Below are 27815 nucleotides of genomic sequence, written 5' to 3' on the forward strand. Positions count from 1 at the left end.
TGTCCATTTCTTAGCGTGACGCAGAATAAATTACTTCCGCGAAATAGACAAAAAATGCGTGTGTTTTGTTTGTTAGAAAAGTAGTTAACGTTCTTTTTTACTGATTTTAACAATTTATCCTGCGAGATAGACATAATACTTATATCCCACTTTCGTCTTCGTTCTACAAATATTTCTAACCGATTACCGCTGAGGTACATACTTGAACCGAATATCTAAATCAGCTCGATTTATATCACACTAATGTTTCTAAATGATACACCGCCGAGTCATCACTGTGCATTGAACTAAGGCCAGTATCCGAGTTAGAATCATTGTCTTCCACTTTCACAGTTAGGTATGGTTTATCCGCAACACCTGTCTTAAAATGAGAATAGTCAGATGTCCTAGAAACATAATCAAAAAGGTCTTTCGAGTCCGAGCAATCTGATTGGTCAATACTGATTCCTTCTGAAAGACTAGACTCCTCCCAACTGTACTTGTCAACTAAGCAATCTGTTTTAAATCTAACTTTAGTTTCACCACTATGTGTTTGTTTATACGGTAAATTAAAACCATTTCTATTATCAGAGGTACTTGTTTTTAAAATTGGTTTTCTTTCAGGAACATGTTCCCTTGTCTGGTTAGTTTCTTTTGATTGTTGATTATTTAAATGAGGTGGGTAGTTTCGATTTTCTAGTTCCGATTTCGGTCGAGTTCTTTCTGGAATTGGAGGCGGAAGTGAGTTATTAGATTGGTTTTGAACACGGTTTGTTCGTTCAGGTAGTGGTAAAGGGTTATTCGAAAGGATACCGTTCGATCCTGCACTATCAGAACTATTAACACTAGCAGCACTATCTAAAGACTCATTTGATTTCAAATGACTATCTTCTAGTTCAGAAAGTTCAGACTGGAGACGTTTATAAATCTCTTCCCTGTCTGTAAGCTTTTCGTCGTAAAACTGAAGTTCTCTTTGTAAATCCTGAAATTTGTATTGTTGCATTATTGCACACGAAACAGCACGGTTTAAATCCACTTGAACTTTTGTAATATCTTCCTGATTATTTTCCGCTGCAGGTTCAGACGTATTGTTTTCGTTTGCACAAGTTTGAATTTGATAAGCTAAGTCCTCGATCTTTGAGTGCTCATTTTTGATTTGATCTTCCATTTCGAGTATCTTATCACAATAACTAACGTAGGTTTCTAACTCGTCTATATTAGCGTTCGAAAAGAATTCGTCCATAGTATCCTCATACTGACCGTCTAAATAAACATCTTTTACATATTCATCACCATTTTGTTTTAATCTTTTTGAATGTAGTCTTGACTCATACCTGTCAATCAGTTTGTCAGTATCGTCCTCATGTTCAATCATATCTTTCAATTTACGTTCTTGTGAAATGACTAGTTTTACAAGCGTCTCCATAGATCTGAGTCTGTCAGACGCATTTTGACAATAATGATGATGATGACGATGTTCACGTGGACGTCGTTCTCTCTCGCGTTCACGGTCTCGGTCACGTTCTCGTTCACGTAATTTATGACGAGATCTCTTTTTACGACGTGTTAAAGAAAATTCACCACTGTATTCTAGTTCGTCCATTCTGCGCATAGATAAATGTACATTACTTTGCTCAGCGCCCCAAGTTCGCCACACTTTCACTATTTTAGTTCGTCCTTGCAATGGACGTTCGACTTCCCGCCATTTTTCAAATATGGCGTACGCCGACGTATTAACATGTTCATGTAGCCCCTCTTGGTACATGAGAGCGTAAATGACGTCATCGCACGTGGTTCGCTTTGTGAGGCCTGTCACCCATTTTTGCGTTCCTTTCACCCAAATGGGAATTTCAATCTCAGCTACTGGATTTTCTGACGCCATCTGAAAATATAAAATTAAATAAAATGAAGACGAAATATATTAAAGTCCATGAAATCAACATGAAACACTTAAGACGCAATGTTCATGTCCAACAATTCATAACTTACTTCTTACTAAGTCCCAACCTTTACTAACTTACTGCTTACTAAGACGCAATTTTCATGTCCAACCTATACCAACTTACTGCTTACTAAAACTGTCTTACTAAACTTGTGTCGTATTTTCAGTTGTGCTAAGTTCCAAAAATTAAAATACGAAACTGTTTAATCAAGTATATGTTAACTATCAAGGAATATATACAAACGCTATCTTTGAAGATTTTAAACCAAGGGCCATTCACCTGACAATTAGGTTAGATAAATCTTGTAGTTGAGTATCTCAAAGTCCTATTTTTCATGTATAATTTGACGTAAATATGATAATAAAAATTGTAATGACTACTTCAAATTATGATAAACTGCAATGCTAACGAAGGTCGCAATATTTCCCTAATACACGAAAATAAAATCCAGTACTGGTAAAATTCCTTCATGTTTCACCTTTTAGCAAAAATCCAAAGTTGAAAGTTAAGAAAGAACGCACTCTCAGAGGCAATATTTTCTCTGTAACATAATTATGATAAAGATAGATAGAGGGCCTAATTCTCTCCGATAGGCAATCATCAATGAAGATAAACAATTCCAATAAAACGCCGATAATAATCGGTGTGTGGTGGGGAGTGGGGAGAGAGAGAGTTTTTTCTTCTTGATAAGCGATTTGCTTTTACGTAAGTGGTGCGTACATCAGAAATATCAATCTCTGTGAGAGATAAAAATTTTTCCTTCAACACGTAAGCATTAAAATGATATTCACTTCAGATATTCAAAGCAATCTATTTATTTTCCTCCTCCGAACACACATACAAAAAACCCCGCCAGATGTTTACTTAAATAACTAAAATCCAACTTTATCGAGGAATCTTCACTATCTAGCTAAAACTTGTTTGATTCCAAGTGATAAAAGCTTCAACTTAAGTTCTATATGAATTTAACTGTTATGTAGCGAAAAGAAAATATTCGCTTTTGGGTGAAAAATAAATATATTCATACTTTTTAGGTAACATACTTTTTAGGTAACATATACTATATCCTTTAAATAAAATCATCAATATGTTTGATGTTAAAATTTTAATTGTATACTGGGTTTAAACTAATGAACTTTATTATAAATTATAATTATAAATGAATGTATTGTTTATATTCTCAGTTATACATGTCGATACATGTAATGACCATTGCGATAGATCGGTTAGTCAGATTTTCCTTACAGGAGGACAATCAAAGACCTATATTAAAGCAAACCATTGTCAATAAACATAAATTCCATTAACCATCTATTGTACGCTACAATTGACATTTTATCACAGACCTCACATGGCCTTTATTGTTAATATAACAACCTTTGGTCGTATTTTTATAAAGCCGCTATCGTATTTCGCCATTCTTTCAATCCGAAGACATGCTGTTTCCGGTTTTATGAATTGTGGGAAGCAAAATGGACTCGTAAATGGGAAAAAGATAATTCATACAAGCACGCTAAAGAATTAGATACGTTCCAGCGTGAAAATATCATAAAATACAGGCACAAAGTGACAAAAACAACCTAACAACAACTTCTACAGATTAGAAACGATTTCATTACTGATTATAATCGTTAAATATCTGAATTTCATACTGGGTTACAGAACACTGAAACATGCTCTTAGTATCTTTTACATCATAGACATTTTGTCATATCTTTAAGACAAGAAATTTTATTGAAAACATGGTACGTACAAAGTGAAAAACTTGTTCAATGATGTTTTGACATTTAGGAGATTAAAACAAAACTTTGAAATTCCAACTGACATAAATCCTTAGACACACTCTAGCATGCAAATATTTTAATCTTTTCAAGTTGACCATTTATTTATTTAGTCATACAGCCCTTCTATGATGTATAAATCAAATGTCAAGCGAAGATTTTACAGTGACCAAAGATCAAAATTTTTTCCCTTTTTATTTTACTTTCTTCTTCCTCGTTTGATGTTCCGTAGGCTTGTATTATTTCCATAACGAACAATGTCCATAAGCAATGAATTTCTTTGCACCTACTTTTAATTTGTTTAATGTATTGTGCCCGTTTTAATTGATTATTAAATGCATGTACCGGAAATAATTGGATACATAAAGACATGAAAATCATTCTGGCAGACGCAAACATTTGAATATTTTATGAAAGCTCAAAGCAAAAGTGTGCATATGCATGAAAAATGTACACTTTGGGACGCCATTATGAATTCCCGTAATGCGCGGTAAGGCAACAATAGGAATAACTAATTGCAACAAATTCTTACGCGAAATAGTTCGCGCGCTTTGGAAATACTGACCTTTAAAGAAGCTTTGAATTAATGCAAAGAGACAATTAAATAAAGCAAAGCATTATATTTGTATGCACAATTTATTCAGGTCTCCACACAAGGAGACAATTTAGAGCTTGTTTTGCTATTGTAACGAATGTTGTATTCTCACGCGATCACCGGTATAATATAGACAGCTCTAATCAGATCATTGATTATCTCCGTTGATAATAATAGATAAATTATCTCATAAATTATCTCATTTGTCTTAATATTAATTAGGGTAATTTAAGATTGAATGATAATTGGTTTATTTAAGAGTTCATTCCACGTTTGTTCTATTTTGACCTCAAATTATTACTACTTTAGGTGTATTTTCGTCACAGTGCATTCAACTACTTGTAGTAATAGCGTTATTTTATATACATGTACATTTTTTTCCAAATTAATCAAACTTTCATATCAAAACAACATGATCATAAAAAATTACACATTAACATCAAAATGTACATCGTCTTACATATCAATTATTGAAGAAATAAAGAATATTGTTCTTATGATGTTAGAAAACGTAAATATATATTCTGAGAGCATTTGAAACGTTATGTATACATTCTTTTCTTTTTAATATAAATGTAAATAGATATGTGTCTAGAAAAAAAAACATGCTATTTTTATGATGTTATTCACATTCATTTTTTCCAGTTTTGAAGTATTTCTGTTGTTGTTGTTGTTACGTCAACACTATCAACATTAGACACACCAGTGATGCAAGCAGCACTAATATAAAGTTCCAGATGATATATTACACAGATGAAGTTTACCTGGTGATTAACTTAAAATGCCTGGAAAGTCATCTTCGCCGTATGTTTTAAACATTTTTTTCATAGAAAAGCGATTTCTCAATTGCCTACCTGTGTATTTTGCTACACTGACATGCGTTTTTTACGAGAGCAGAAGAGCTTATGTTGTACGTAAAATCCATGCTAGAAAGCATGTGCTGTAATGTTATTAAATAGAATCAGTAAAAATACCTTTATATTTCATACCAAGCGAAAAGTATATCCGGGGCAACTTGTTTATATACAATGTTAGAAATGCAGCTGCTATCTCCGACGGTTAACGTGTTATATTCAATTACTTTAATACAAGATTTACGTGCAACACATAATAACTATAGATTGCCAAAGTATGATATTTTCGTCTTTAACCTTTACCCTGTCGGTTGTAATTGAATCTACCCGTGCAGTCAGTGCAGACCAAGCTCAGCTGTCACATCCATGCAGTCTGATCATTGTTGGCACTGTTCGCTATTCAGTGAGTACTTATTTTGTAAGTTTCCCTATTTTTTGGTTAAAAGATATAAAAAGATATAAAACTTCTATCATGGTAAGGGTTCAATAACAGAATTCAATTAACATATAAAGAAATATTTTTAGCGTTCGTAACGGTTTACTCCGTTTGTTTCCTTAATTTTAATTTGTAATATTATACAAGTTACTTTCAATACTCTTCCATTATGTTTGTAAAACCAAATATTTAAATCTGTGTTAATCATTTGTTTTGAATGTTTGGAGTCACTTACCTATGAATAATGTCTTATTTATTTATCTAGAATTTTCCCAAACACGAATAAATCCTTTTCTACATTTTTGAAGTATTTAATTCTATTTGTATCGTGAAATTCACACGCATATGAAATCTGCTTAAGTCTCTCTCGCAGTCAAAGTACATATAAATACTTTTCAAAATGCATTAAAAAAAACTTCACTCCACTTTTGACCTTTTTGAATATCCCTTTAGCATTGAATACATTGCGTAACGAAATTAGATCATTTCTTCCCTAAAGTGTGAGAAACAGTTAAAGTTCAATAAATGCCTATTTTATTTCCACTATAAACACGGCAGAAAGTTTTAAATGAAATAGGCCAGATTTGAACAGCTCTAAAATGGAGTTTATAAAGGCAAAACAAACATTACGCGGCGAAACGATAGATTATAAAACGATCACGAAGAAATACAACTTAGATGTAAATTGGTGTTATAAGCAAACATTATCATCAACGAAAACTTAATTTATTCAAATTCATAATACTGGCTAAAAATAGGCCGGTATTTTAAAGTAATAGAGGTTTTTTCTTACAAGAGCCGTCAATACCGTATTGCAAAATATGGTGGGAATTTCAAAAGTAATTAGTTTTGTACTGTAACCCATAAGTAACTTATTGACAATAATAAAAAAAACTAACTGAGGATACGTTTTGGAAAGATAAATATTATGCAACATCATGCACATGTACACATTTTTTATCAAAGCTTTGTGCAAATAGATAACTTTGATATAATTATCAAGATCTGACAAGCTCTGATTATTACGCAACGAATGAAGAGAACCTAACGCTTAGACAGAAGTGACAAAAGTTAAAATTATGAAAGGTACCGTATATTGTTAACAGGGTGTCGGATGTTAACACTTGCAGTCTAAAAAATAGATGAGATGCGTGCATTGGATTAAGTTACATTACTGAATAAAATAGTTTATGTAAATCAGGGTATTACAGAAATTGTTAACGTTTGAATGCTCTGTGAAATAACGCAGGCCTCCCATTCAGCAGACGACCTGAAACTAGGTGGATTTACATAATACAGTATAATGATGATTAAAGGCACATTATGCCTCATTAACGAATATGTAAACAGGGAAAACATGAATTTTATTTCGTTTCAATTACAGTTTTAGAGCATGCAAGACACTTATTACCCGAAGAAAGTAGCGCTAAATGTGAAACAACTTATTATTAAAATACCAAAATGTAAACAAATTAGTATTTTGACTTCTATACAAAATACTAAATCACTATAACTGTAATAATTGCCAAAAAGAAACACAAGAAAAAGATGGTTCAGGTAATTGGCCGAATGAATAGCTCTTTAGAATCACGTCAAATAAAAAGATTTTGAGAAATGAAAATAGAAACATTTCTGAAGTATAATGGGCCTTTAAAAAGCATGGATAGCCTGTTAGCTGATTATACAAACGTTATATTTAGATTTACTAGTTTTTACATTAAAAAACAAGCAAGCAATAAATAACAGCAGCCACAATCACTGAGTCCCTGCTTTAAACAAATATTGTGTAATTTGTATTTCATATCTACAACGCTCTATAAATAATGGATTTTGTCACGTACCTGGATTTTCTATAAAAAAAATACCTATCAATACCATTCATAAAGACACAATTTATCCAAATGTATTTAGAAAACAATCACCAGCTAAAAGCACTGGCAACCCACTGACTACAAATACTACACTGTTGGAGTAAATAAACACATGTTACAACATTCTGACATCAATATATTGTAATTTGTATTTCTTTTTCATCGACGCGTTCTCAAAGAGCAATTCCGGAAACATTATTACCCCCCCCCCCCTCCCTTTCTCTTTGAGTTGTTTTGATATACTGTATCTCACAGACGCACGCATATATGAACCACGGAAATGCTGTCTTTACGCTTTATGAAGCGAGACCGAAACAATGCAACTCAGTTTTATGTGTGGCATCTATGGAAGTGAAAGTGACATGTTCTTATTAAATATTCATGATCACATTCGAGCGATTTTTCACCCAGGTTATTCACGCCATGGTCATATGTTTCATGTTCTTCATCTGTCACGCGATTGATCCGTTTCTATCATTTAATTAACAAAAATCTGACTCATAAAATTGTAACCAAGTGTGTTAGTTTGTTCTACCACAAGAAGATTTTTATCAGCATGTAAAATATAGAGCAAGCACGAACAATTAAAGTGCCGTCAATTAGCTTCTTCTAAAGCACTCACTTCTTCTCTCACACAACCCATGGTATTAAAGATTAAAGTTTAAGATTAAAACCAAATGTTCTATTTAAGAATATCGAAATTTCCATTTCTAGCCACATTTCAAACTGAGAAAACTACCTGGTAAAAGAATCAAAACATCTTCATTTTTTATTCATTCTTATTTTTTTCATTAACACTTAAAACATCAAAAGTGCGAATCTGTATCAACATTTTCATCAGCATCCTGTTTTCCACATTCTCTATTTTATAACCTTACTGTTTATTGATAAGAAATGATTTCTTTGAAAATTATACTCTGACAGTTTTTTTTTCTTTGAAACAGCTGATGTAAAGATCAACAAACGGACGGGAAAAAAAGATCACTTCGGTGATAAAAACAGCGAACCGGACAAATACTTGCCTCAAATGTGGAGTAATTAACATTTGGAGCGCTTCAGATCTTCAATATCGTAACATAACATTGTTGTTTTAACTTTTTTTATACTAGTACTTTATTTATAGTTTCATTTGTCTTGAATTATCTGCTACATCATGGAATAACTGGCGACATGCAATATCTGCTGTGTCTGGAAACGACATTAGAAATTGACATGATCAATTTCAATATTAATAATAAATTAAACTTGAAGACAGCGTGGTATTCTTCAGGCTAGCATATGAAGATATATGAAATTGACATATTGAAAATTGATTTTTTTAAATTTTTTAATGGATCACATGATATTTTTCTTTGCAAAATTGATAAGCCTTTGCCACCAGTATATGGCCAGGCCAGTCTGCAAACACATGCAGTCTGACCAGGCTCTACTGACTTAATTCATATAAATAACCCCAAAATTGATGACGGACAGTTCCTAAAATGGGAGCTGGATCAGCCCATTTAAGAAATACGACAGTTACAGACTTTAGATTATTTTGTTATATTTAGCATAATGCATGTTAAATCAAATTTTAAAGAAAAAAAACTCACTAAAATTTGAATGTCACCTTGCTCTATATAGTAAAAGATTAAAAACAAAGATTATACGTTAAGTAGCATTTAATCTTCTTAAGATAATCTTAAAAGATTAATCTCCGAAGTAGGTATATATATTTTGATGTGTACACAGATAAGGAGTGATTTTTAAGCCGTTTTATAATCCCCGACATGCACAGAATACATGCCTTTTTGCCTTTAAATATATCGATACATATCATTCAACTAACATGAAAAAAAATCAGACATAATGTAATATATGAGTTAGGGAAATTGTCCGAATTGTCCGAATATCTATATCCATCAATTAGTCGCATGCCTTAATGATGATAAAAAATAATCAATTTCCAAAATTTCTTAAAACTAAAAAATTTTCTTAAATGTTTTTAACGCTGGAGTTAGCAATAAAAATCTTACAATCTGTTCAAAATTTATTCTTTGAACCTTGCTATTGGTATGAAATTCCAACATGTGTTCTAATTTGCTTTTCTAACGTTACTGAATAAATTTGTGTTCCTGATTATTCCAACTGGAGCACTTTTACAATATATCTGCGGCAAAATCCAGGTTTTAAAATCCTAACCCAAACCCATAGCCCTCTAACCATAACCCTAAAAGTAATCTGAGTTATTTTGTAGAGAAACATAAATATTGAAGAAATAATATTGAGTTAAAATCATAATGTTTAAAATAGCTGCGTCTCGTCTTCCAAACTTAGACAACCATGATGCAAACCTATGAAAATACGCTGTCGCAACTTTAAAAGAAATCTTCAATTTGATTGGCCAGTTAGTAATTTTAGGTAGATATTACAATATAGCGACAATATCAAAATTGCACTATTACTTTAACACGCTCGTATTTGTCTAAATAAAAAAAAAATTTACCTTTTTTTTTATCTCGTTCAATTTTTGTATCTTATCATCAGTAAACTATCTCCAGATGTAACAACAATTTTCTTAACACATATTTATATTTATTTTTATACACTATCAACCATCCAAGAAGTTCGTCCTGTGTTCAAAAGCTGATACAAAATTGAACCGATTTTTTAAAGCAAACTTTTGACACCATGTATGTATAAACAACTTAACTAAACTAACTAAAGTTCGTTACACAAAGATCGACCTGTTAAGGGCTTTTCCCAATTTACAATCTTATCAAAATATGATCTTAGTCCAATACAGCCACAATGTTAAAGACCTTAAGATAGCAATCTTACTACTCTAGTAAACCGCTTACCGCGCACAACGTCAATTATCCTTTGTTTTAATCATATCCAAGATTAGTTCTTATTATCAATAATCAGTTATAACTTTTTTTACGGATTAGCCGTGCATGCACGATATGTACGTGCGATAAAATTCCGAATATAATGCATTAGCTGGTTTTAGTTTGAACAAAAAAACTGTTGAACAAAATAATTAGGTATGTCTGACTTAGTTGAGCATTATATATTTATACATTAACTCATTTTATCTGATAAGATCTAAATGTGGCCTAATATTTATTCGCATTAGGTCTATACAATTTGCAATACAATGAGTTCTTACAGTTTTGAAAAATATCATGCATAGAAACTTAAAAAATAAATAAATATCTCAAGAAACTGGAGAATATTTAAGTTATACAAAACATTTAAGTTAATACATTTCTGATATAAAAAAAACGGTTTTCACCTTTTTTGCGGATGGAGTCAAGTTTTTAAAGCGAAACTTTATACAAGTCCTTGTGCAACGTTTTACACGGATAGATATGCAATGTTTTATTATCTAAAATGTACCTCGTACAAACAAAGCATATCAAAGTTAAACGTATAGTTAATACGCTTTTCCTTTCTTTTATCTAGCCGTCTTTATGCAAATGAGATGGTAAGCCGTGTTTAATCAAATGATGAAGATAAGTTCGTTTTCTGGTTTCAATGTTGAATGTAATGAAACCCTGTCGAAAGAAAAAAAACACATACGCTTTGATAGCGCGAATTAACTGAACCTAAATTTGAACCGATTCCAAAATTGATCTAAGATTTGAGTATAAATAATGAAAGAATACACCTGTAGCAAACAACAATGTACGCCCCGAACATTTCAACTCTTTATGTTATATTTGTATAATTGGTAAATAAAGATCCTAACTCGCATACTGAAAAGTTATATTATACCAATTGTTCCCATACCATTAAGTTAATGACAAGATATAAACATTGCATTCATTATTGATGAATTAAACACAGCATGATGTATTATATCTTTATCATATATTCGTAGAATTGGGTTTATTAGACGGATACTAGTACTAGACGAAATATTGAGCATTTGTATCGTTTACTGCACGATATTCACGTGGATAAGATATCGGCTGGCACGGCCAAGAGCTCGTGAGTGTTGATGCTGAGAGTGCCATCTATATCTATAACACGCACAGGAGTACAATTAACAAATGTTAGCTCTAATTACATAAGCATATAATTTGGTCTGTAAATAATACTATGTCAGATTTACCTACATCAGTTTTTTTTCTTTACTTTTTAGATTCAATGTCAATTCATTAAAATTTTACGATCCTGACCTATTTCTTTGGGTGTACTTATCTCCTTTTCTAGATATCGAATTAACAGACTTTGAAATTGAAATAATCTTAAACAAACCTTAAGGTATTTTGAACTACAGGAAATAATTCATTCGGAATAAATTCGTCTAGATCTTGATACAATTCAAATAGATACAAACACGTGCACTTGAGATGCACATCAGTCAATGGTTTTTAAAATGCTCGAAACCAAACGACAATTGTAATGCCGGGTGAAGCAGAAAATCTGCGGGGAACAATTGGTTCAATTTAACAATTACTTTGACAGGGATGTCATATATCATATTACAATATCTGGTTGTATACAATCACATACGGGTCACTGCAGACGGTGTTATTGTACAGATTAACATCTTATAATTGTTACAAAGTTATATCGAATTAAAGTTTACACCTGTCCGACCCGACCTACTGGTGTATGTTAATTTGTCGAAGAAGTTTTTTTTTTAATTTTTTATTTTTTAAATTTACAATGCATACCAACTGCATGGCACAAATATAAAGTCGTGATCACTTGATATTTTAGTAAAAGTTCATTTAAATAAATAATACATTTGTAAAATATTTGAAATCATTACATTTTCGTCCTTGGAAAAAGGAAACAAAAACAGCAACAAAAGAAAACAACAAAAAACAACAACAAAAAAACCCAACAAAACAACAACAAGCAAACACAGGACCCTAATCAAGAAATTCTAAGCTAGCTGAATAACAATATACTCTTTCAAAAAGATATTGTACTCTTAATTTAAAGTGTTCTCAAAGAACATTAAATTAAAGTTTAAAAAAAGCACGACTATTTACTTACAATATAAATTTTTTTCCCAAATCATCTAAAATATCCAAATATTGACTTCTTTAACACTGACGAGGTTAACAGTTGTGAGAGTACATTGTCAGCATGAATGACTTTGCAAATAAGAAAACGTCTCTCACTCGACTAAAGGTAAAATCCACAATAAAAGTAAACTAATTTATTCAAACTGATTGTCCGAAGCTAGTCCGTTTCCACGCTACACACTCCAAACTAAAATTACTCTGTTCAGTTCGATTGACCACTTTAAAGAAGTATTCACATAAATAATTCAGTATCAATTACTCCTAACATTATCCCATCAGCCCACTCTGATTTTAAGATGACTTCAAACGAAGTTGTCATCACGTAAAAATTGACCACAATCTCTTTACACACTTTTAAACAAACGGTGACACAGCGTTTGAAACATTTCAAAAACGTTTCAAAAATACTTGTAGTGAGAGGTTGTCAGATAAGCAAATGGTAAAAAAGGTTGACTGGTTGAAGTACCCCTAGGGAGTTTGATCGACTAAAATAGCTAAAATCATTAGCAATTTGTCATCACCAAATGTATCTTGTCAGTTTATAAAACATTTCAACGCGATAAAGCAGACTCTGAGTGGACAATGACCCACAAAACAATAAAAAAACTTTTATTGATTTATTTCCGTATTGTTGCTGGGGAAATAACAAAGCAACATTTAAGCTCGCAAGGCTGATCTCTAGAAATATGTTAAAAGCGGAAAATGTATGAATGATTTTCAGATTTGTTCACCTGTTTTTAACCATTCAGTAAAGTTGCGTTGCGTTAACGCCAAAAAATCTTTGTGAATACAAAAAAAAATCAACTCTAATTTGAATTCCAATGTCGAGCAGCATGCTGTTTTTTATCAATGAAATGTTCGCTGTCGAGATAGAGAGGGTACTTGCGCTAGCAGATTTAGTCATCAATCAAAATAATGCAACTTTTTTTATACGTACTGATATCTTTACCTCCACTGATTTTTTTCCAAAAAAAAAAATGTGATTATCACTTTGTTTTGAAAAGAAAGATATAAAATATGTCCTAGTTTCATTTCACCAATTGTAAAATTGTCACAGCTATTATATAATTTGATGCAATTAAACCAAATACAATCATCGTTTGCGTTAAATTCGATTAAAATAAGTTGATATGTTGTTTAAGTTTAAAATTACAGCGTTCTAAGGAAAAGATCAATAATCACCGGAAGTGCATCTTTGTCACATGAACGCTTGCCTAGTGAACGAAATAAATGCGCATGTTACAAAGTCCTAATTAACTTGTAATCGACCTGGAATCTTTTTGAAGCACTATTAGGTCTAATTATGGGAAGGCTGTATTGGATAATGTGGGTATATTCTACAGAAGAAAGGAAATAATTAAGGAAATGGTTAGCATAATATCTTGGCAATATGTTTCACTTGCCCAACATTTTACAGGAAAATTAGAACAAATTTAAGCCGCGTCACGTCAAAATCAACTCTTGCATAATTTTATGAGTAATGTCTTCGTAAAATTGACCCAGAATGAAAAGAGGTTAACAACAACCTTTCAAAAATTTAATTACAAATATAAATATTTATTCAAATCACAAAATAATAAAGTTGCATTCATTTATACCAAGTTATTTTTTAAAAAATCATATTTCAAAAGAGTTATTTACATGTACTCTTAATTTCTGTAGCCTTAATACTGCATAAAAGTCCCACCATAATTATTCCGTTTGGTCACCATTTATATCTTCGTCCATTTTAAAATTATAAATTAATTTTATTTTTATTTTCCTGTGAAGAAAACCCTTCCCTTTCCTTCTTGTGAGGTACACTTTTTTGCTGTCATTGAAAACATTTGATCATAATTATATCATTCATTAATATTTCACAGATTTTCGAGTGCTCGAAACTCTTAAAAATGGATATAGTGAAATGATATAGTAATGTTTCATTGAGAATTACGGCACAGATCAATCAAATAGCAATTAGACCTTTTTATCTTGTTAAATTGGCCTGAAATCGGGGGAAAATGTTTAGATATATGAGATAAGAGTTTTAAGCAGCCATTCAACGATAAGAAAATCCTGAATATAAAGGTGAAACTTTGTGTAATATCTGTCAACTTTACAGACATGTTAAAGCCGTAATGAGAAATGAAGGTTATGTTTGTGGCTGGATTATGCACGAGATATCAGTGTTTAAATTGTCCCAGGGCTTATCCCTCTATTCAGGCCCACTTGATAAAGAGGCATGATAAAGTTTCGGTTTTGCTTTAGATCTTTTACAGGCTAAATGATATTTCAATAAAAATTGACTCCCACTTGTTTACTATATAAAGATATTGGAATTTTTCTTTTATCGAACTGTAGCTAATCAGAATAAAACTTAAGAAGGAACAACATAATTTTCATACACGGAAACGATGCCTTGCGTCATAAATCATTTGAAATCACGTTACGTTTTTACGTCAAACGTTAGCTAGAAATGTAATAAAATCTGAAATGTGTACAATAGATAATAAGGATAAAATTGTTGCAAAAAGAAAAGATCATAATCTACATTATATATCTGTTAATCAAACATGGTACAATAAGGTGATACGGTACTGAGGTAATATAAGTTGAAAGCGCGTGCATTGGTGTTAAATTTAGCCCGTTTACGTTTAAAGATCAGGTTGTATTTTCCTTCCGTTTTCTTTTAACTTGAACGGGGAAAAAAGAAAGAGAACCCATTGACACTCATGTCATTGTTTTTTGCTGAAGAAAGAAACAATATTAGGCCATTTTTCCTACTTGATTACATTCACAAAGCAGCGAACGCACGCACACACGCACGCACGCAAACTATGATTTATACACAAAAAATAAACCAAAAAAACCCAGTTTCATAAAGTTATTTGGTCTATTTTAACCGGAAATCCTACCGACATAATACTGTCAAACTAATCCTCGATAGCGTAATTTAATGTCAGTTTTCAAAATAGAAATTTCTTAAATGAGGATTTATTTCAATATTGCGGGATAACGCTCATATATCAAGTAATAGTATACCTATTAAACAAATACGTGAAAAACGTGCACTGTGTACATTTACACTGACAGACAGCCACTTAAGGTTAGATATAAAGAAAAAAAAACTCTTAGTGAATCCTTTTGTAAAGTTGACATGTTTAGATGTGTCGGTAATTAATTTTCTATTGCAGCGTTACCATGGTTAAATACTTGTTAAATTCATTCATTCAAAACTGTGCGGTTTTTATATCCTCATCTTCACAAATCTGCGGTTTTCGGTAGATTTTCTATCCTTAATAGCTAAGCGATGTTAAATCTATTTCTTTGTCAAATATCTGTATATATGTGCTTACGAATAATTTACTTAAATATCACAAAACAAGATCAAGTATAATGAAATTGTAACGCTGATTTTTTGTTCATTTTTTTCTTTGCAACATAGATATACATTAGTCATCTACGTATATCTAACATTCAGAAGTTGATAAAAACTTTATGACAACAATAAACTGTATCATTACATCTATAACGGTCCTTTGTGTCCCAGTAAAAAGTGTTGTTTCATTGCAAGTGAGGCCGGATGAAATTTGTTAACATACGTTGATACTTGTCATTACGACCACCTCTCAAGAAATAACATAGATAGATAGTTAAGTAATAGATAGTTTGTTAAGATGAATTATTGTATCAAGGAGTTTTTTTTAATACATTCTCAATAATGGTTATAATAATTATTCAATTGTGGCTATTCCAGTATCATAATAATTTTCTTATTGAATCTTGTTCAAGAGATGTTCAAAACCAAACAGAAATCATAGACGCCAAAGATCCGATAGCTATTTCACAAAATAGGGGTGACAAATGAAGGAATTTTCTCAGTTCGAAAGCCATATATGACAAACCGGGTGATAGAGACCACCATCTCATTACAGTATATAACACCCTTTCCTGAGAGATTACCTGCAATTAAACGTCTAATTGTCTAGTCCTAAAATCTGGTCGTTAAAGACAGGTGTGATCTAGGGTAAAAACGACATTGCCACAGTGTTATATGGTGTCAAAAAGAACATGAATTGATATAAAATACGGAAAAGCTCATTTCTGGAAAAACTGCTATGTTTTCAACGTTAAAAACATAGACTTCTGATAAGAAATATTATATCTTTTATACACATAATCATAGTTTAATCATCTAGACCTTTTTATTTCAATCTCGGAGCCAACCCTCAAATAAACTAGTCTGATTAGAACATAAACAAAATATAAGTGCAGTATATCGTATCTATTGATAGATTTATATTTTAGAAATAAAACATTGAAAGACAAAGGACAGGTACACGCGTAAATAGAAAACCAGAAAAAAACAAGGCTAACTTCTGTGTCAATAACACTTGGCAATGGAGTCAATAAAATAAATTTCAAACGATTTTATATCATTGAGTCGGTATTCTTTCATCTATCTAAGCGTCGGAATTTTCACAGTAAGTTGTTAATCTTTAGTTAAAGCATACCGGCAGGTCCCTCAAAGACGGCGAGTGTGTATAGAACAATTCAAAACTAGAACAATAAAGTTTGTGTAAACATAAATGAGCCGCGTCACGACAAAACCAACATAATGGGTTTGCGACCAGCATGGATTCAGACCAGCCTGCGCATCCGCGCATTCTGATCAGGATCCATGCTGTTCGCTATCAGTTTCTCTACTTGTAATAGGGTTTGCAAGCGAACAGAATGGATCCTGATCAGACTGCGCGGATGCGCAGGCTGGTCTGGCGCAAACCCATTATGTTGGTTTTGTCGTGACGCGGCTCAAATATGAACTCCTATCTCCTTTATTGTTAGTGATAAACTGAAGTAATAAGGTATGAACGACACGGAGTTGATAAACAATGATTAAGTAATTGATTTATCATGTCACGACAGATGACAGTATCAATATTTTATGACTTTCTAGCACACAAAGACATCTCGACAGGCAATATTTTATATAATAAAACATGCGTTCTTTTGTTAAGTTTTGTAGAAAATGTTTGACAATAGTTAAAACGTTCATTTTATATCAAAATATGATGAAATATAAAAATTATTATTCTTAAATTTCTGTTTTAATCTCTATTGATACTCTCTAATATCATGGCGGTAATTAAAGCCGTGCTTATACATAATTTAGCCCAAAAGTAATAAATATTTAATTGAATGTAAAGTATGTATTATATATTACCTAATTAATCACAAAACCTGTATGAAGAAGAGCATCAGCTATTGATTTCAAGTGGTATTATTTGTTAAGTGTAAATGTTCAAGTGTTAAATGCACAAAATACTCATTACGAATTAATATATAACTGCTAATTAAGTAATTCAACTGATTTGTTAAACCACAGTGGTTACAAAAAAGTAAAGACGAATCTTTATATTACACGGTGATTCATTAATTAAAAACAGCTCTTAGATATAATAAGAAAACTATATTTTATAAAACTAGACCACTTCACTCACCTTTCTGTGAAATAAATAATTATATTCCGGTTATAGAACAGAATAAGGAAGAATAAAATAGGATAAAATTTCCATGTATTATGTCCTCAATGTCCGTTATTTCTACACATACTAACGTTCTCTTATCAACAATTACTAACAAGCTGTTCAGAATGGTTTAATTGTAATAAATAAAGTCATAAATATAGCGCCACATGATTCATGTACGATTCGTTTTACACTCCGCGCTCAAGTTTAAACCTAATTTTCCACAGTCGTGGACATTTATTGAACTATCCGAGATCTATTCAACTATGAATTATTCCGAACTTATATTTGATTGTCCGTCATCGATACTTTAAATGAATAAAAAAAATCTCTATACATTGACTCATGTAGCAAGACCGCAAATATGACCCTGGAGTTGCCTTTATCCAATTTTCAACGCTGATTTTAAACTATTAAAGGGTTTAAAAGTCATGACTAATTTACAAACTATCAAACCGATTAAGAAAACGCCGGCCCTTTCGTCAGGGGCCATTTATTTCAAATATGCATTTGCCTCTTTTGATAAATTTAGTTTTCCGACTCGTGGCACCGCGAGTTTTGTTTAATTTTCAATAATCCATGTAATTACGAAAGTAACAGTTAGACGTGAAAATGTCCTTCGTGTTTGTAGAACTATGGTCTCTTTATTCCCAAACATTTATAACATTCCATTCTTTAGCTAAACGCTTCAAAATTACGATAAAATGAATAATTTAACTGTCTTAAAGTATCTTAAAGTAATTTCCTTATTCAGAAGGACCTGTGTATCTAATATCAATGATAATTGATAATGAATTAAACTTTTTTTTCTGAAATAAATTCCGTATATTTCGGCTTCCTTTATTTTAGATGATTAAAGAATAGATTCCAACACCTGTTTGAATATTACCGCGGCGTTTTTCTACATGTATGACTCTGATAAGATTCTGATATGTTCCGATAATCTTTTATACTTGCTATCTATCCGTAATATATACAATAGAAACGACTGATATAAATTCCCCGGAACCAACATTAACTGCTGACATTATTTTGGCACCTCTGACAGACAAACAGACAGAAAATGTCTGTGAATGTATCACCATAACTTGTACCATGTAGACAATACTGTGATACGGTGATAATACTGTAAACTGTGAATTTTCTGCGGGTTCTTCTTTGGCGAACTGTAAATTTCACACATCATTATTGTTATGTATGTTTGAATGACTGTGTAAAAATGATCTAAAAACATTGTATTGGAATTTTATTTGTATGATGAAGTTTTTTTATCTTTAGTTTCTTTTTTTTTTAGTTTTCTTATTGTGTATAATGATTTAAACCATTTGCAGGACCTTTGAAAGTCAGATTATCTTATGTCCAGTTATAAACTTTGAATGGGTATGCTTGTTGATTTTTTTTGTGAATTCCACACTCACTAAAACTGTCATAAATATGAATTCATTTAATCAATCGGAACTAATGTCATATTAACAAAAAGTATTCTTGATAAAAATTCAAATTTATTGAAAGATTAATTGCAAGATTCCAAATGTTGTGAAAAATGCCGAAAATCAGAAGAAAAAAAAACTACAAGGAAGCAAAATATAACGAATAAGTTGATTTTAGGTTTTCCGTTTTACAGTTGAAGGTGTTATACAGAAAAAAAACATATTTCACGTGTGGGTCTGTGTTTCCAGGAATCAGTGACTAGATATGAAATTCAACAGGTAGCATAATGATTATTAAGAACGTCTGTTTTATGTTCATTTTTCCTCAACAAAAAATGTTTATATGTTTTGCACTCTTAGTTCAATAAAGAGGTAAATACCATAAATCAGTGGTAGATACTCGCACATGCTGGGGGTCTTTCCGTAGTTCAGTCAATCGAGATTTTTTGTACGATATTTTTATTACCTTATCTAAGATTTTGATATCCTCCTCGATGTATATTTAAAGGAACTATACAAGCATACTTTATATTTCTTATCACTGTTTGCAGGTTAAATTTTATTCCTTCAAACCTCAGCATATTTATATTGTGTAGCATTCCATAACATTCCATTGTGTAACATTCCATACAGAAGAAAACAACAACAATTTTATACCTCATTTTAGTCATATATACAAATATGTTGTTTCTTTTTATCCTGTTTATATATTGAACTATTCCATGCTTACAATATCTTAAAATAACAAAATTTACTCTTTTATAACATATTTCATAACTATCCTAAGTATTTTAAGTTCAACTCATATATTTTTGTAACTTTCGTATATTTTAAACACAATTTATGATGCCTTATATCTTTGAACATGGTTTCGGTGAGATATTAAAATATATCAGTGAGATATAAGTCATATTACACTTTTGAAACCATGAATTGTAATTCCTACTCTGTAAAACAAACAAATAAGGTCACGTGCATAAGCATCATTTCGTATTATTTTTGCCATTCTTTGGTAATGTTTGAATGGTTTTAATAAACAACAACAGAATACGTGAGAGTAATGGGATTGCTGTTGCTGTTGTTGTTGTTAACTGGTACAGTCTCACTAATCTCACATATTCGATTGTTTTGCATTATTCCTGTTAACAAAACAACAACAACAGCAGCAGCAGCATCAGCAGCAGCAGCAGCAGCAGCAGCAGCAGCAACAACAACAACAACAATAACAAACAAATGCCCACAAGTAAACTTTACATTTAATAATTTTTTTTATCATATTTCATATCATACTTCATGAAAAATTAAACAACAGTTCATATTTGATATCATGCCAGTTTTAATTCCGCATTTAATATCCAGGTTAATGCTACACCTTTTAAATTTATATCGTCAAAAAAGACACACAACTGTTAATAACGATGTAACAATTAGATAGAAACAAGGATTGAGCCATCAAATTAACGTTACTAAAATAATTATTGACAGTACTTGAATTATTGTTAATTACTTAGTATACTTACAGAATCTTTGACGTACTTTCCAAAACTTATTATGTAATTTTGTTGACTATTAACACATTCCACAACACTTTAAAGTTCACATTAAACAAATTATCGTGCCATATCATAGTACTGATGTAACAATTCTCACGTCCATATGGTCCTAAAATTTGATCTGATATTTGAATAGCTATACAAATCTTAATTGATTTAATCCAAATATTTTCATTGCCCGTATTAGGTCGTAGTTTCTATATTCATAGATGTTTAAATTTTGACTTATCGTCGAACACATTTGAACAGAACTTGAAAAACGTAATTCTATAAATAGCTGAAAGATTTATTGTCGAAAACCAAACATTCAAAAGCAAATATTTAAATTTCAACTTAAGCAGGTAATTAATTGAATTAAATTGAACCTCCTGTTCTCGTTTTTTAAGGACAGCACATAATGTGTTAAGAAATTTAAATGAAAAAATAATGTAAATGACCTAGAGTTTGTTGCCGTTATTATTTTGCTGTTATTTATTTGTTTGTATTACAAAAAAGCGGTAGCGATTTTAAATTATATTGTGAGAATTTAATGTTAAGTTTGGGTTAATGCCATATTATTAAAGTACAAAATAGTTTCTGTTTCATCTATTAAAACTTCATTATGGTTTATGCGTTTATCTCGACATTTCGTTATCTCGATTTTTTATGGTCCCGGCGACTTCGAGATAATGAGTTTCGATTGTTATGACAAAAACAAAATATAACGGCATATAATTTTACTGATACATGTATTGCAAATGTTTATGACACACCGCAACACTATTATCATGATTAGGGTGTCTGTGAAGTATTCATAGGATTGCAAGTTAAACCAGACGACCGAATGATACCGTTACGGATTACTTCCGGTACCAATTAGATTACTAACCCTTAACCTGCTGAATTTGTGAAATGGTTTTGGACTCCTTCTTTGAAAATTCGATTTTAAGGGATTTCAATAACAGTTTAGGAAAAATTGAGCAACCAGCAGTAAAGAGCCTGGACATACTGTATGGACATGTAGGCAAGCCTGGCTCTATACTGGCGACAAAGGCTTATCGTTTCCGGTTTCAGCAGGGCAAAGGCTAATATATAGTAGAAATATATGGAGAAAAGATAAATTCATTAAAAGCCATGATACACTTGACTCTGATATTACTTATTACAGACGGTCAAGAGATTTGAAACTGTTGACCTTGACCTTTTGGCAACGCTAATCTAAAACACACATCAAAGAAAAAGTAATGAACAGTTTAATCAAGATAGTGGCAATATTTCTGCTTTAAAAATAAAACTAGAAAGTTTAACAGAGGTGACACATTACGCCTATTTTATTCATAGCCGACTTGGTGGTGATTGGTAAAGAATCGCTGGGCCAATTACGAGTTTAAAATTGACCATTACGTTACAAAACAACATAAAACTCTCTTTAAATTTCACTTAAGGAACATAAAGCGGGGCTAAACACGGCTATGATCCAAGTAAGAGAATTTTAACAACATGAACACGTTTAATTGTAAATGTCAAAGATAAGATCAGTTACCTTATACAGGCTATTTAACTTGTTTTCTAATACGTAACCTTGTATTCTCCGTTATTATAAGATTTTACGACTTTTAACGTAAATGTGACAGCGTTTGTCATCACTTTGAGATTACATCAGGCTAATTATAAGACACTTATAATACATACAATACAATGTATTTAATAATTAGAGAGCACATGCACATGTATTATAATATTACAATCATGTATGTTTATTTGCAAAATTTTAGAACATTAAGAAACGTGTATTCATTTGTACGAAGTAAACTTTAGAGATTATTCCTAACGGGATATGATGTGTTACCAGAAATATGGAGTTAAATATAAAGATATAAAGGCAAAGATAGTGTACTATTGGGATGATAATCACATTTTACATGTTACCAATGTTTATGTTGTCATTTCGACTATTTGGAGTAAAGGCTCATCCCAAAGTCGGTGTGACACTTTGGCTAAGTTTTTGCGTGCACGTTAGTATCTCCAAAACGACTGAAGGGAATGGATTGAAACTTCCCACACTTGTTTGAGAGCGTAATATGTGATCACTGTTCAAGGCGCATAACTCTGATATGGATTTTGACAGAATTGTGACCCTTTTTGAACTTAACAGATCTACACTATCTAGGCTCTTGTTTTACTATTATCACTGAAAATAGTCGAGCACGCTATCTAACCGACAGCTCTTGCTTTTTTAAGTTTTTCCTTAGGTAGTGACCTGAATCTGCATGGGGTAGATATAGAGTATATGTATCGAGTTACTATAGTTACAATGGAAACAGTATAAGTAAATCGATGTCGACAACTAATATAAACACTCCTCTTTAGTATATCTTGTAATGGTCATTCTTACACCATTAATGTCTCAAATAAAACAAACAAATTGACTTACAAGTCACCGCTAACAGGATTGTTCAAGAACCATTACCGCATTTAAGTAAACAAGTTTATGTGAAAATCTGAAATATCAAACTGTATAAAAATTCCTATAAACTTTATGGTCGTCAAGATCTGTCGTGCCTCACATCTGTGAAAACCATAAAAAATATGGTGTGAGCGCGCTCCACTGCGACCACATTCGCATCTTCTCGGCCCTTTATATGGCTATTTTGAATAATAGCCGAGTTGATCCGATTTGTGCGTCCATTTTTATCACATACGGGTACATATAGAAAATATATAATTGAATTGCTTTATGCCTTCTAAGATGGTGATACATCATATATGAGCTTGCAAAACAAACCGTATTTAGTGAATGATTTGTAAGGTTCGATTGTTGAGAAAATTGCAAAATATCAACTGTCGATGTAAATTTGTTTTGCTACCTTTAAATTTAGCTGACTGGTGACAAATAGAACATAAATTTTTACTAGTCATTATATGTAATGACAGACTGTTATTACGTTTGGCTCGTGCCAACTATTTTTATACATATTTTATGAGGTAGAAATATTTAGTGGTGTGTGGCCATGACATTTTTTCCGTGGCGGTTCAAAACACAATTACGGGCATTACACATTCAATTACTCTCAATATTTTTGTCGAAAAACAAAACAAAATGACTGATGTTATTTTGACGACTAAATTTTATGAATTTCAAGAATGTAAAAAAATCCTTTACAATGGCTGCTACTTTTTTCTTTCATCTATTTTTACACGACGTTAAAATACTTGTTTTTGGCTATTTTAGTTTAAAGTACATTAAGTTAAAATTCTTTAAATGAACGACATATCCCCAATCCTTATTACTTGACAGTTATAATGCTTTACTAGTACATATATATGATTTTTTGGGGTTGGGATTAACGTCGCACAAACACAGTATAGGTCATATGGCGACTTTCTAGCTTTACTGATGGAGGAAAACCTGAGTTGTCCTTCTGTGCATTGATTAGAACCACCGACGTTCTGTAAGGTAGCTGGATAGCTTCCTCACATGGGACGTAAGGGGCAAGTTGTTAGAAGTCAATGAGCTTATTCGTTCAACAACTTAATGAGAACAACAAAGAGCCAGGCCTTCACGTGCCTGTCCGTGACATCGCATAGACTACCATATATAGTGTCCGCTGGTCAGTTAGAATATATTTAACTAATAAAGTATAAACTTTTTTTATTAATATTAATAAAATATTTTTCATGAAAGATCAATACGTTTAAATGCATCTTTTTCATTGATTTAGGCGTGTATTTTATTGATACACATCATGCCACGAATTGCTAACAATAAATTCAAATTTCAGTAATCACGTTTTCCTTTAATAAAGACAGTTTGATATGAAAAAAGAACGGAAAAAAAAAAAAAAAAAAAAAAAAAAAAAAAAAAACACGCAAAAAAAGCTCATTTATAACACTAAAACACGACGGTATAACCTTAAATTAAAACAGATTATTCAAAAGTTAATATACATTAACCGACCAAATGCGTTAACGATTACCTAAAATTTCATTTGTATCGCCCTATTTTTTATATTTAATATTTAGAACCATAGAATTTCCACAAGTGCTCCGTATAACTTTACGGATATGAATTAAGTATAACTTCATTGAGGCCATAGTTCAGATACACCTCTTCAATTATTCAGTTTTATTTATCATACAGTATTTTCTTTCATAATCTTTTTTGGGCTTTTTAGACACCACCCGTACAAAGTCAATATTTGATTCCAGACCATCAATTAACTTTACAATTAGAGCAAGAAAATCAAAGCTGAACTTTTTGCCGATAAAAATGAAATGTGAAAACTATTACACTCAAGTCAAAATATTATCACAACTTATAAAAGGTTTATATTATCCGACAAAAGATAACATATGTTAAATAAATTTGCTTTATCACTGTAAAACACTTCAAAGGAGTTGAAAAGTAGAAATAGTGATAAATGAACCGTGAAACTATTGCTTATTTTGACGTACTCATAACTTGTAACGATTTATAGCCAATATATCAAATTTTATTGTTGTTATTGCAACATGCATTTTGCAACATAAAAAAAAATCTTGTCGCACGTTTGCAGCTCAAAAAACTCATATTCTTTGATCAAAAGCTTCAAAATTTGATATTAAATCTTTTATCATGCGAGAATAAAGACATATTGTCCTTATCTGGGTATTTATGTTTGCTCATTAGTTCCAAACAATACTTTCAAATTGCCCAATAATAAAAACTGAATGAATAAAAAAAGCAGAATCCATTATTTCTTTTACCCCACTATTGTTCTTTCGTTTGCCATGACCATAAAACGTTGAGAAGGATTTGTGACAGACGGACGGACTTACTGAAGGACGCCGAGGGACGGAACAAGGATGCTTGATTTAAATGATATACTGCAATAAGTTGATGATGACTCATACAGAACGAGAAATTACATGAAAATATTAACAAAGAGCAATTTTTAAACCGATATGTAAAGATTTACAAAAAGAGAGCACGTTGACTTTTCTAACAATGGCCCATAATCTTAATTCATAAAATGTACAATAGCACAAAGTCAAAGCAAGCTCAGACTTCAGAAAAACAAGAAACTCATTAAATCAATTTGTCATGTTTTAAAGTCATAACTTAAATAAACCATATAATTGATTATGATTTTTCTGATAATTGACTTCAAAGGGTTTTTGTGTTAGAAGAAAATTAACCAGTATGTAACAATGACATGTATTGAATTACGACCAGGAAAATATTGAGTAAAAACAAAATATTGAAAATAATAGACAGTTTTCTTAAGAAAATTCTTAATAGAGCCAGAAATTAAAGTTTGAAAATGAAAGATACTTTATAAAGTTATTAAAAGAATGGTATATGTAATTAACTTGTCATGATTAAAACAATTTTGACAGTTAAGTATTCGAAAAATTCTTCTAATTTCTTCAAAATTTGAAAATCTATAACATTGATTGAAAATAAGACCACAAAAATGCAACCATATGCATCTATTAACCAACAAGTTGTCATATATTCTGACTTAAAGGTAGAAACTTTTCGTTCATTAATTAAGTATCAATGTCGAACGCATGCGCTCTTGAAACATAGACATTTTTTTTATCATTTTTTTAAAGTTTTTTCTTATAACATATATACATTTGTACTCTTCAAAAACTTTTAAAATGCATCACAAAAATTTATTTTCATGTTCGAAACTAACTAAATGTTAGATGCGACCCTTCTAACTTGCTTAACAAATATGATACGTATGTACTGCTACATTTAATAAAATGTATAAAATAGATTCCGCAGGGTCCTTTGAACAGGTTGATAAAGGAGAAAGAATGCTATTTATAATCAGACACATGCACAAAATTAAATGTCAACACAATGATTCTAGTAATTCTGGTACCAAAATGTGCATCAGCTAGATCTTACACCAAAGATAACAATACATATAAACCGTTTGCTTTGAATCTGGGGTGGGGGAGTAGGGTGGGTTATGGAGATAAGACGTCACAAGAATGATTTGATTTTCTAAATGGATTTTTATTACAATTATCATTGTTCTATGCTTGAAATACAAGAAAATCGTATTTTTGTAAGAGACAAACTTATTGTTCATGCCACTTGAACCTCATTAAGTGTAAAGTAACAAATATATTTTGCATAATAAGGATTAAAACTATAAAGTTATAACCGTTACGACATACATACCTTCCGTCGGTTCCTGGGTTTAATGGGCGGTTTCTCCGGATCCGAGCACGTGCTAAACTGTAACCCTTCCTCGCACAACACCACATAATCCCCCTCTATATCAATTTGTTGCTTACTGGCTCCCATCATCAACTCTTAAACACAATCTTCATAAAACCAAATCTCTCGATGTCAATATATATCCAATTTATACGTTCACTATCCCAAATTTTATTGTGATTTATAGAACAGTTTCCAAGCGCTAGATAAAATCAAAATCCACATCAAAAAGATCAAAAGTTCACAAAGTCATGTCTCCAAATATATTAAATTTTGTGTGAAAATAGAAATGGTCCGTCGGAAACAACGAGCTATGTTTAAAGACATGTTACATACGATGTAAACCATGTTCCGGTCGTCCGATAATGCATTTGACAGGTTTCGCTTTCCTTTAACAAAACAATAGTCATTAATATTTATATGAATAGATTTTTTATTTACAAAACACAAGTAATGTCACAAATTTTATCGAATCAATCAAACAGTCCTGTTCACATGTCAAATGGCGCCCTCGCCTTTCAGTTCTTGATAACTTACTCCTGTGTGAAAAAAGACGTATCACTCGATCGATCAAAAATCGAAGTTCTGATCCCTTAAGGGTTTGGAAACGCGTTTATAGCTAAGAAATATTACACCATAG

General features: G+C 31.6%; 1 protein-coding gene across 12 annotated transcripts; it reads right to left on the reverse strand.

The window, feature by feature from the left end:
* On the reverse strand, positions 1–27668 carry LOC132755716 (ras association domain-containing protein 10-like). Of its 12 annotated transcripts, none has more exons than XM_060746620.1 (2): positions 27137–27668; positions 1–1861 (listed from the first exon to the last, which is right to left on the reverse strand). In XM_060746620.1, the coding sequence occupies exons 1-2, from the start codon at positions 27263–27265 to the stop codon at positions 236–238; spliced, it is 1755 nt and encodes a 584-aa protein (XP_060602603.1). In that variant the 5' UTR covers positions 27266–27668; the 3' UTR covers positions 1–235. The 12 variants fall into 12 exon arrangements, with proteins under 12 accessions (XP_060602603.1, XP_060602608.1, XP_060602615.1 ...); XM_060746625.1 differs by lacking the exon at positions 27137–27668 and adding an exon at positions 20944–21175; XM_060746632.1 differs by lacking the exon at positions 27137–27668 and adding an exon at positions 19890–20030.
* Positions 27669–27815: the final 147 nt, after the last annotated feature.

The sequence above is a fragment of the Ruditapes philippinarum genome, unplaced genomic scaffold, assembly GCF_026571515.1.
Source record: "Ruditapes philippinarum isolate M1 unplaced genomic scaffold, ASM2657151v2 ctg97_1_1_1_1, whole genome shotgun sequence".
In the NCBI taxonomy this organism is placed as follows: domain Eukaryota; kingdom Metazoa; phylum Mollusca; class Bivalvia; order Venerida; family Veneridae; genus Ruditapes; species Ruditapes philippinarum.

Excerpts from the sequence above, each read along its gene's own strand:
- LOC132755716 (XM_060746620.1), bottom strand. The coding sequence starts at position 27,265 with ATGATGGGAGCCAGTAAGCAACAAATTGATATAGAGGGGGATTATGTG. Across the intron at positions 1,862-27,136 it reads AACCCAGGAACCGACGGAAG|ATGGCGTCAGAAAATCCAGT; the intron begins GTATGTATGTCG and ends TTATATTTTCAG.